The sequence below is a fragment of the Lichenostomus cassidix genome, chromosome Z (assembly GCF_008360975.1).
Source record: "Lichenostomus cassidix isolate B80296 chromosome Z, HeHo_3.0, whole genome shotgun sequence".
NCBI lineage: Eukaryota > Metazoa > Chordata > Aves > Passeriformes > Meliphagidae > Lichenostomus > Lichenostomus cassidix.
Window position 1 is genome coordinate 57650299 of NC_139511.1, and position 12591 is coordinate 57662889.

General features: G+C 37.7%; 1 protein-coding gene across 2 annotated transcripts in view; it reads left to right on the plus strand.

Moving 5' to 3' along the window:
• Positions 1-11655, plus strand: part of ANKRD55 (ankyrin repeat domain 55) — a 46705-nt gene extending 35050 nt beyond the window's left edge. The window contains exons 10-11 of one of the 2 annotated variants that reach the window (XM_085042313.1): positions 5242-5343; positions 10856-11655. In XM_085042313.1, the coding sequence (XP_084898439.1) occupies positions 5242-5343; positions 10856-11109 (356 nt within the window). In that variant the 3' untranslated portion in view covers positions 11110-11655. Of the gene's footprint in view, positions 1-5241; positions 5344-5439; positions 5636-10855 lie in introns of those variants that run through there. The other variant, XM_085042314.1, reaches the window with a different exon arrangement.
• Positions 11656-12591: the final 936 nt, after the last annotated feature.

A 12591-nucleotide genomic window follows, 5' to 3' on the forward strand; every position in this document is an offset into this window, starting at 1 on the left:
AAGTAGGGACCTGAAACTTTTCTATTTTTTTAATCTTTTTTTTCCTAGCTCCTCCTGTATGTAGTCATCACAGATAGCATGTGTGTGGGACATCAGTTGAAAGCTGAACAAGGTGCTTAAGTGTGGGAAATAAATAAGAGACTTACGTAGGTCTGATGAGCAAGCAAAAATGCAGGTATCCAGGAAACACATAAGATCCCTGAGCAATAAGTGCCTCCAGGTCATATACAAGCTTTGTGAGTTGCACATTAACACCCACTACCACACCTGCTGCCTTGTGTCTGCATCTAGTCCTGGAAGCAGATGTGCAAGGGAACAGTCTTGCCCTCAAATCTGTAACTGTGTTGAGAGCTGCTTCTGGATCCAACCAGTCCAGTGCCATTGTGGACAGCTTTATGCCATGCCACTTTACCCTTTTATGTATATTCTGACTCTAGGCTGCAGTGGCACCCCTTCCTACCCTGAATGCCACCCTGAGTGCCAGCTCTTTGGTCTGATGTACTGTTCTTATGGTTTCTCTAAAGCTGAATTCAGGTTGCTATATTTACAGTGATGGGGCAAATGCTTTTCTGCTGTGGTCTGGAAACTGTAATGCAACAGTAATGAAGCAGAGCATTAGAATTGTAAGGTGAACTTGATACCAGGGTTTGGCTGGATTTGGGATCTAGTATTTTGTTTGACTCACATCCATGTTTAAAATGAATCTGGCTGGCTGGCCTGCATATTGGAGTTTACTTTGACATCTCAATGTCTCCAAATTCATCTCCTTTGGGATTAGTCTCATGCCAAAATTAAACACATCTAGCATGCCTTCCAACCACAGCAATATCTAACTGAAAATGAAGCGAGCAAAAGCAATCCCCAAACTTACCAGTACACCACTAAAAATTATACAAGTTAATCTACACTTACCACATGAGTCATTACCCTTCAGCAGAAAGAGGAGTGACCAGAAAGCCTGAGAAGAGCCTCCAGTTAGCTGCACGACTGTGCAAACTATGCTGACATTTAAGTGAAGTGAACTATAAAAAAGCAAATCTTTGCACGCACGTCTGACACAGAGAGCAGAGACAGCAATTTCAGAATGACAGGCCATTCTACATACATTGTGCAAATAAAGGCTGGAAATAGCTTTTCAGTGTAAAAAGGAACTATTTTAAAAGTTCCACTTCCTGAACATCAAGCCACATTCCTGAAAGCTTAATAGAACTGCTCCATAGTTGTCACCACCTTTTTACACTGCACTCTTCAGCTATCCACTCAACCATATGAGCTCCAGACTCCACATGCCCAGCAATGATTGCTTCTGCACGACTCCTTCTACACTGAATTCTGAAAGGTTCAGCTCACATGTGGAACACAAAAATACCTGCAGGGCTACTTTACAACCTCAGCAAAATAGGGTACAGTGATGTTAAGATATTTGAGATTATTGAACTTGACAGCAGTAGCAGGAATGAACTCAAACTGGATAAACCAAACTGGAGAACAACTATTTCTGGGAAATATTTCTTGTTGGAATTTGTTAAACTATTAAGACATTTGATGTGGAAGTAACTACCATGTTACTTAAAACATGATTATAGATTTTTTTTAATATTCTAATATACTACAGACTTAAGAAAATGGTTAAATCCTTGTTTGCTCTGGACAGAAGGATAGGTAGTTTTCCTAGGAAAAATATTTCTGTGAACATCCTATAACAAAAATCTAGTTGTTACAATGGGAGCCATTTTGCATGCTCAAAGGAAAAGTAAGTAACCTTAGCTCTGACAGTTTATTATCTCCCTCCGAGAGTAAAAAGCCTGAGTCTTCTTTAAGCCCAGTTCTCTTTGTAGCAGCTCCCTTTAACAAAATTTTCCAACAATAAAATGATTCCTGTAGCTGGCAAAAAGAACCTTTCTCTAAAACTTTGGAATTAAAATCCTATAAAGAGGAAGAGAGTGTGTGTCAGGAATCGTTGCACAACACAGATATCACCTCACATTTCTTCATGATAAAAAGATCTGCTTATCCCTCTTTATGCCTATGTGTGTGGTTAAAATTTGTCTGCCCCTGTAATTAAAGCCACCTGACTTTCTGTGAACTGTAACAGCATTTACTGTATGAGCTCCAAGGCTTCCAGGTCTCCAGTGCACGGCAGGACTCACAGGGATCAGAAGACAAGTAAGCCTGGTTCCAGCACAGCCAGTGATGCTGTGCAGGCAGTTCTCCCGCTGAGGAAAAATATATTTTGTTGAGTTTTGTTGGGTTTTTTGGTTTGGTTTTGGCGGTTTTTTTTAATTGATTTTTCTGTCTTTCTGAAGGAGATTTAGCTGAGGGGAAGAAACATCTGTTTTTTGAATGCATTGAAGTTTTAATACTTCATTTCTCAGTTCATGACGGGGTGGGGGTGGCTACATATAATTTCCTAGTCACTGAATACCTAGGCCAGAATTATGGGTATCAATAATCTAAGGGAATTCAATTTGAAAATTATTTTCTCTGTTGATACACAGTGTTGATTGTCTTGCTGATGTCTATTGTTAAAGTCAAAGCTAATTTCTGTGCTCATTTGTTACAAAGGCAGCTGCACATATATGTGCCAAAGCTTTTGGAGGTTTTGTGTTCTGTTTTCTATGCTCCTGGGAATGAAAGATGAGTCAATTTACTAGCCAAGCATTAGCACTTACACAAAGGGGAGAGGTTGCTGTGTGTAGCAATGAGAATTACCTTACAATTATATCATTGGTTTCTCTCAGAATTACAGCCCTCCACTGAGAAGAGCAAAGATAGTCTATACTAAAACCTGTCAATATTGCAAGAGAATTTTCCAGCCACAGTACTGAGCTGTCCTTAACAATCTGAAGCATTTTGTACTTATAAGCTTTGCAATCATCTCTTTTTGTAAAATTTACTGCCATCCACATTCCACAGGGAAAAACAGTATAAGCAGAGAAATTCCAAGTGATTTGGGTAACAGGAAGCGTGTCACAATTATAAAGCAGCTCTGTGATGGCTATCACACACTCATCTTTTAGATTACAAAACTTCCAGATCTAAGATGATACTTTATTACAGATTTTATTACAGCAGCCCAGTACCTTCTATTGGCTTGAAAAGGTAATGTGAAAAATGGGCTATTATTAAGTTTAAAGTGATATAAACAGTAGGTGTAGTTCAACAGGAAGCATTCCTTGGCTAGGAAAGCAGAACAAAGCTGATCAGTGTGGCTGTCACTTTCTCAAATTGAAGAACCAATTTACAGTGAGACATTTCATCCTAAGATTAACAACTTTTGCACAAAACATACCACTATGTGGTTCACCTTCCTAAGTGGAAAGAAAAATCAAAAAGAACAACCTGTAAAGAATCCCAAATGCAGTCTTGCATTTTATGAGAATGAAATTGCTTCCTTTCCATTTCATTCAAAAATAACTGTAATCATAAATGTGCTCTTGGGAACAGCAAAGATGATGTCTCAAAGAGAGAAAAAACTATTTTTTCAGATGTTCTATGAAACAGATAGAAAGGAAGAATAGAAGAATATTTCCACTTGATGCCAAAACTTTTAACAACAAGGATTCTTTTCCAAGCATTCATATCATTCTTGCAACTATGATTATGCTTTGTACCGTTGTTTTGCTGACACATAGCCCCATTTATAAAATGAACGTATCTCTTGATAGCAACAACAGCCTCCCATCATCAAAGCTATAATGGTACATATATAATAAGCCATTAGTTCTCAGCATAAGCATCACAGAAACCAATATAACTCGAATTGCACTAATGAGAACAACAAACGATTCTCTGCAATATTGGAATTGATAAATTTAGTTCTTTGTGCAAAGTGGATGCACTGTCTATAGAAGAAATTTACCAGCTAGACATGAGAAATGCTAAAGCGTAAAACACAGGAAAAGTAAACCAAAGTCTGTTTTGGTTGCACAGCTCACCCATACAAGATTCTTCATGCTTTAGCTCAATGCACATCAGCTTAACCACATGATCCAGCAGACTGACCCAATGTCTATCAGCTGCTGTGGTTTTTGGACCACAACCTTGCTCCATGCTGAGCTGAAGGCTGCACTGTAAATGGTGGTTTCCCTGATAAACACCACTGTAATTCCTTTCACAGAGAATCTGTTTAGTCAGCAACATAGTTAACGGCAGTCTTGACAGCTACTTCAGTTCACCTTTAGAAAATTGCTCTACAACTATTTTTCTATAGCTTTATCTTGCACAGCCCAACAATACATGTTGGTATTTTCAAGTACCAACTGCAAAGCCACAAAGGTGATTAATATCATTACATTTCTTCTCATTGCTTAGGATGTTCTGCTACATCCACCCTGTATCTCCCCTTGTCTCTGTGTGCCAACAGAACATATGCCTGCTCTTCAATGAACCATTTTGCAAAGCCATGCTGGATGAGCATCTGCTTGGCAATACAGCACATTACTTGGCTTATCACAGATTTGGTGATAATGAGAAAAATAATTTGAGGGACTCAGGCATCACAGAATAATACCAGCTCAGGAAAAAAGATCTGGAGAAAATGTTAACTTGGTGCTTGACTTTCTACTTTTTTCCATATTAGACATGTCCTTTATGTGATTAGCTGCATTACATCATATAACATATTGTCTTTTTTAATACTATTAGACCAAAGGTAACTTTAATCTTGAACAGCAACATGCCACAATTAGCCAATTAACCTTTCCTTTTCCAGTATCTATTCTTCTTGGTAAAAATGAAACTGCCACAAACATTATTTAAAAAGGATCAGTATAACCTTATATCGGTTCTGATAATAGACTTCAATCTCCCCTTCCAACCAGCAGTTGAACTCTGTTTATGTTCTACCACTTACAGAGACTGAGACCTTACCAGGGTATTTTGCAAACTAAAGCTTCAATTCTGAAATCAAATCATCTAGCTGAATAATTTTACAGATTTTAAGTCCAAATATTCTTAACCAGACCTACCTAATAAACTGCCCATTTCAAAATATAATTGCTATATTATCCATGAGGAAGTGATAAGGGTATATGTGAAGGTTATACTAAACCAATCAGTCTTTTTTATTAATGTAAAGTGAACTAAGCAACAGCTTGTCTTTTTTCAGTCAGAGGATTCTTTTTATTACGTATTTCTCAGAAATACTAAGTTTTCTATTCTAGAAGCCAGAAACGCACAGTATACCACACTAGTTACAATTATTTCCATATGGTAACAGATTATCTTTTTCTTTCACAGGTAAAAGTTTTCAACAGATGTCCATAGACCAACATAAAATAAAAAATGTTATTCCTGTAAGGAACAGCCTAGCTCCCATACCCAACCGCAGTGCTCACCAAAGTAAGTACAGACAAGTGTCAGTTACAGTATTACACTACATGCCTTCATCACTGGTGTTAGAGGGCTTGAGAGAGGTTTCATGTTTGTTTTTCACAGTATCATAGAGTGGCTGAGGTTGGAAGACACCTTTGGAGACTGGCTGTCTACAGAGAGGTCACCTGTAGCATGCTGCCTAGTATCACACCCGGTTATGTTTTAAATATCTCTATGAACGGAGATTGAGACTACACAATTTCTCTGGGCCATCACTCTTCCAGAGCCATCACCCTCAGAGTAAAGAGGTTTCCTCTTACTTATTTGTGGTCATTGATTCTTTTCCCTCTGTAGGACTCCACCGAGAAGAGTCTATCTCCTTCTCCATCACTCCCCACAATCAAATATTTATACATATTGACAAGATCCCCTGAGTTGCCTTCTCTTCTTGAGGCTGAACAGTCCCAACTCTTTCAGCCTCACCTTTAAGACTGTGACTCCAATCCTTTAGTCATCTCCATTGTCTTCCGCTGGACTTGCTTCAGCATGTCTACATGTCTCTTGTAGTGGGAGCCTTAGAACTGGACTCAGAACTCCAGATGTGTTTCACCTGAGCTGAGTACAGGGGAAAATTCACCTGACACAATCTGCTGGCAAGCCTTTTCCTGATGCAGCTCTGGATGCTATTGGGAGTGTTTCCACATGGGCACATTGTTGGATCCTGTACAGCTTGCTGAAGCAGGGGTCCCAAAGAGCAGTAGAGCTTCACCCCATTCCCAGAGCCCCAGCAGAGCGTCAAGATTTGGTGATTGTTCCAGGCTGGATCAAGCCAGCAACTGGGGTGTTCTTCACACATAAATACCAGCCCTACTCCCAGCAGTGTCCTACCCTCCCATTCTTGGCCTCCACAAAGCACAAATCTCCACCGCATAGTGAATGAGGATTTACAGTTTACTAATTATCATCCTGCAGATCAGCCAGGTCCTAAAGCATTCACATTTCAGACCTAAATTTAAGATTCACTGCCTGTTATAATCTGAGTTTCAGAAGCAATTCTGCAGTTAAGACATTACTAGAAATGAAACAGCAGAGGTAGCATTACAGGAACCACCAGACTGGGTGGGGATATACAGAATCCTGCATGGCTGCTGTTCTGTACATCAGACAAGAAGAAGAAGAGATGTGTGAATTACTGAGGTGGTATTCTCTGTCTGCTCAGAGGGAAGAGAATAATTTGATTACTTTTAAAACCCCAGTTCCAGGTATTCTATTTTTTAATCTACTGATGTTCTCTGTGTCTCCTAGTTAAAACATAGTTGTAAGAAAAGTCCTTTAAAAATGATTTCATAACCATTGGTGTTCTTGCAGTAATTCATAGAAATGGTCAAGAATTTAGTTCTAGTCTCATGCTAAAACTGTTTTACAAATAAGATACAATTATCACAATTAAGAATCATGGTTTAATTAACTAACACAGCACATTTATCCAGGTGCCATTACTGCTTGAAGATTCGTTCAAGCCAGTAACAGAAAAGCAAAATTATTTGCAAAATAGATTGTGCTAATTCTTTGTTAACACAAATGACATATTTGCCCCCGAAACTGATTCAGAGGCAAGATTTCATTCATCCTCCATCCAGCCTTAAAAGTATTACCCTTTTGGACTTAGGCTTTATCCAGGCAAAAAGCTCCGGCAAAAAAGACAGAATATAAATATTTGTGTTTCGTTAGTATTTTTAATACACAGCACGTGTGTAAAAAATACACTAAGGGGGAAAAAAAGGCAACCAAGAAGCTGGAACAATAAAATAAGCACAAGCTAGACAGAGAACTGAAACTATTCAGAGATTAACGGAAAGAAGAAATATCTCCCACAAAAAAGGAAGGACAATGAAAAAAAGGAAGACATGATTAAATCTTTAAGTAAAAAGGTATAAAAATACACATTAGAAAGAGGAAAATAGGAATAAAACAGTAGCCTGGAAGAGTACTTGAGTGACTTTAAACCATAGTTTATAAATTCTCACCCTTCAGATATTCCCAGGGCCAGAGGTCCCTCACATGGCTTCTTAAGTAGCCTCAGCACAGACTGCATCTCCTATTCTGCATGCTGCTGCTTCATTCCCAGCACAGTCTATCTCATCATACAACATTTCCAAAAACCCCTGGAAAACAGTCTGTCACACACTCCTCACAAAATGCCTGAATAATTTTCCAAACAAATATGGGACTTCTACAGAACTCTCTGCTGCTCTCACTTCTTCATGTAGCTTAGAAGGCCTGACATTTCTGGAGATGTCAGAGGAGACATGTGTGATGAACAAAAATTGACCTTATTACTCACTGTAAGAAAAACATAATAACAACAGCAGCAATAAACTTTTTTTAAAAATTCAAAATCTGTTTCTACAGGTTATTTAACAATATTTTTTGGAGATCTGTGGTTGTTTTTGCCGTTACTCATCAGGATTTGAAGTTTCTTTTTTCCCAAGTTAACAGCAAAGCATTCCACAAAGCACCCACATCTCTGCAGGTCACTGTGATCCACTTCTTGCACAGGAAGGGAGTCTAAGAGCCATACTTCAGCTAGACTACATGCTCCTTGGATAATGCCTTTCTAACAGCTTTATTTTTGCCTCTGCAGTTTATAATAGCAGCCACTCAAGAGTCTCTACTGAGTGGAAAAGGCTCCCTGAACCAGTAGCTCCTATTGTGCCACTTAGGCTTCAGTGGCCAACTCTGCCCTCTGCATGTGAATCATTACTGGTGCTTTTGCTGTATGTAGCTCCTGGGGCCTTAAGGCTCTGCCTCCCACAGATCCTGGCTCTGGGTCCAGGTCCATGTGTTTCAAAACATGTACTAATACTAGTCTTTATATGCATTGTTTCAGAGCCACTCATGTACCAGTCCTGAAATTCTAAATCAAATATCCTAAACTGAGCACAGCATGTGGGACTAGGTGACAAGCACTGATGTTTGGATTCTTTGAATTAATGTGGTTTTGTGATGGCTACCTGTCAGGCAGGTGAAGTTAGGCTACAGTGCTTTTGCCCTGCTTATATGCATCATTAAAGGCTTAGCTAGCACATGAAGGTTTACGGATATTTTTCACACAGGTGTGAACTTTGAATGTATTAACATTAACATGTGGCTGTGTTCCAAAGAGGGAAACAAATGAGCCTCTCAACATGCACTTGGCTTGCACACCAAAATCTCAGTGAACTCAAAACATTCTACCATATCCCAGAAAACAAATGAGCTCCTTTACTGTATTTAGCCCACCCAGATTCACACAAATTCAACACCAACTAAAGCAAAGTATTAATGGTTTCAGGTTTTTTAGTGGAAAAGAGAAGTGATTTCCTGAATTTCTGAACATGAATGAATCTTAAATATGAGCCATGAATTACTGTACACTGCCAGAGGCCAGGCAGCTCTAATAAACTCTGTCTGCTCAGGTAATCACAACTCGAATAGTAATTGAAATTAGCTTAAAAAGAAAAAAGTCTACTAAGTAGCTAAATCCTTTATATAAAGACCCTGCTTTGCCCTAAATCTATACCTTGCAAGCTTTAGAAAAGTACTGCTGCTGATAAATTGATAATCAATTATGAAATTAATATAAAATGTATGGTACAGGAGATTATGACAAGAACTTTCACCTAATGTGGATAGTTAAAATAGATAGATACAGATATAGGCATAGATATAGGTATAGGTATATAGGATATCTATAGATAGATAGATAGATTATATAGATATAGGTAGATATAGATATTAGTAGATATAGACATTAGAGAGATGATAGAGATAGAGAGAGAGAGAGAGAGATGGATAGATTAGATAGATAGATGATGATAGATGATAGATAGATAGATAGATAGATAGATAGATAGATAGATGATAGATAGATAGATAGATAGATGATAGATAGATGATAGATAGATAGATAGATAGATGATAGATAGATAGATAGATAGATAGATAGATAGATGATAGATAGATAGATAGATAGATAGATAGATGATAGATAGATAGATAGATAGATAGATGATAGATAGATAGATGATAGATAGATAGATAGATAGATAGATGATAGATGATAGATAGATAGATAGATAGATAGATAGATAGATGATAGATAGATAGATAGATAGATAGATGATAGATAGATAGATAGATAGATAGATGATAGATAGATAGATAGATTAGATAGATAGATAGATAGATAGATAGATAGATGATAGATAGATAGATAGATAGATAGATAGATAGATCATAGATAGATAGATGATAGATATAGATAGATAGATCATAGATAGATAGATAGATATAGATATATAGATATAGATATAGATAGATGATAGATATGCAGTCAGGGCCCACTGCAGAGATCAGAGAGGTAACATTTGTTTTCAAATGGGCAAATTAGGTAAAACACAAAATTTCCAGCTAGAACACCTGAGAAGCAAATATCAATAGCCTCTCAGATAATTCATCACAAATATGCACATGGAAGGAAATCACAAATGCTACGAGAATGCAATCAAGAAAAAAACAAGTGTAATAAATTGTAAGGAACATTCTAAAGCCAAAAGAGAGATGGTGTAACTCCAGAAGGAGTTCTTCATATGCTCAAACTGGAAAAAACCAAACTGTATACAAAGAGCTTGTGAATAAAATGGAGATAAAATGAAAAGAAGCTAATGAGATTCACAATAAATTCACAGGCACAGAAAAGTAGGTCTACAATTAAGGCTTTGAATTCTGCCTTTAGAAAATCAGGAAATTAGTGAGCTGTCTGAATGAACAAGCCTGAGTATTTCAAGTTAGAGGAAATACAGAACTATATTAGCTTTAAAGCACAAACGATGTTACACTGATGAGCGTGAGGTGGAAATTAAAGAGGATCAAAATCCACATTTTCTTACAAGACAACAACAGAGAAATACAATGGGTATGCCTCAGGTGTTTTGGTGTGTGTCTTGGTGTGCTACATGGTAATAAGCTATGTTTGTGGCCTGTGAGCAGTAGAGCATGTGTGGACCTATCCTTACAACTGACTGTGCCTAGAGCAACCCAGACACAGTGTCCCACATTCTTCCATTTCATCTTCCTTAGATTTTTATCAGCCTTTATCTTCAGTAACATAGCATTTTTGTTAAAAATAATATATTCCCATGGAACACTTCTGTTACAGTCAGCCTGTGGTTTCTGCTGAAAAAATATATTTTGAAAATCTCTGCAGACAAACTATAGATTCTCTGCTTATCAAAAGTAACTCTTTGAGCTTTTCAAGACTTACCAATCACAAAACACACAGTAAATCACTTAACACTGGAGTTGTTTTCCTCTGATGAAGGTTAGCCTTGCCAGGGTTATGTGGTTTTTTCTTAATATTTTGATCACATATCTCAAATACAGGCTTGAGTACACACAATAAGAGGCAACAGTTCAAAGAAAGTAGCAAAATCATTTGTAAAAATGCGATGATTTTCACTTCCTGCGCACTTTTTCTCTTTTTTCCTTTTTCCTCTAGTTCAGCTACCATCTCAGGGTGCTAAGAAGTTTAAGTCCCTACGGACTGGTGCAGTTATTCTCCCACCAGCTCCAATCTCCAGATCTCAGAGAACAGGACATTCTCAGAGTCATATCCTCTGTTCCCTCTTGCCTGGTCTATCAGGAGACCCTCTGAAAACAAGCTGTGTCCTACCTGCTATCCCAAACCAGAAGAAATCTAATCCTGCAGAAGAGCTTGAGAAATCACTCACCAAATCACATGCTGCAAATTAGCTCATTACACTGACCTAAATTAGTTGAAATATGTCTAAGTGATTAAAAGAAAATTGTATGGTTAAATCTCATTAATTTGCACTAGTGATACTCTTGTGAACTGGAGTGTAACAAAACCCAAGAAAACATAGCACATCACAAAAGCTGCATTCTGTGTCTCTGTGTGTGTATATATATATACATATATATGCATTTTCATTATAGTTTTCATTTACAATGAAATTACTAAATCAATATGTAATTTTCTGTAAATATATTTGATGAATGTAGCCCTCATAACACATGATTTTGTTGCAGCAACATGCTGTTAAGCCTTTCAAAGAAAGAAGGAACAAAGAGCAAGCTTTCCTGAGAGATTTAAAAGGTGAAACTAGGGAAACATGAATTGACAGGATTTCTTTGTAATTTGTCAATGCAAAGGTGCTGATCCTGAAGCTGTGTGCCATCAAAAAATATTTCTAAGACTAAGAAAATAAACTCAGAATAAAAGACAGTTTTAGCAATTGAGGTCTTTTGTCTCTTTGTTTTTCACATATTTTCTAAATTGTAGGTTTGTGGGTTTTCTGTATTCAACAAGCTAAAAAAGTACAATGAAATAGTAATACCTGTGGGACAGACTGGGCTTTAGCATGCACTGTTCAAGACTCTTTATTTCACTGACAGATTTATGTCTTATTTAATTCTTCATACTCCTCAGTGACAAAAGTGCAACTGTGTATTGTTATCTTCATAAAACAAGGATTGAACTGTCCTGAGTTATTTCACTTTGATCACTGAACTGAAGGAAATTTAACTAGACTGCTGTTCAGTCAAGAACCTTTGCAAGTGCTATAAGCCTTTGACTAAACATTGCACAAGACTGTCCTTTCCTAGAGTCTAACAAAGATGCCAGCCTCTGCTTACTTCAGGGTTCTTATCTAAATCTTGCTGCAATTACTTTAGAGGCTTCTCCACTTCTGATTATAGAGGGGCTGTGGGCTGGGGGAGGTAGGCCCCTTTTGTCACTCTTCTGTATCACCACTTCCAGTAAGCCGGTCCAAAAATAGCTCTACATCAGTAGCTCGTTCAACAAGGACATGGCACTTCTGTTTATCTCTAGATAAATATCTTATTAGCTGAACAAACATTTCTTTTGCTGTGTCACAGTAGAAGACAAACCTGACATGAAGACAATAATCATGTTCCAGTAGCTGCAGTTTCCAATTTAGTGGTGCTAACGACTGTAAATAGAATGGCTGGTGGCTGGCTGAGACAGTCCCAGAAAGAAAAAAAGCAGAGCACAACAACAGCTGCTCTGATGCAACACAGAGAAGAGGGAAGGTTTGTACGCAAATAAAATACTATTTTATTTTTAAACATCTCACCCAAATGTCAGGATATAAAGCCCAAATTCAACAAGTGATGTAACAACAAGTGATGATGTAGCTTCCTGATGAAAAACATGACACTAAAAATCTTGGACCTCACAGACAACCTACTCTC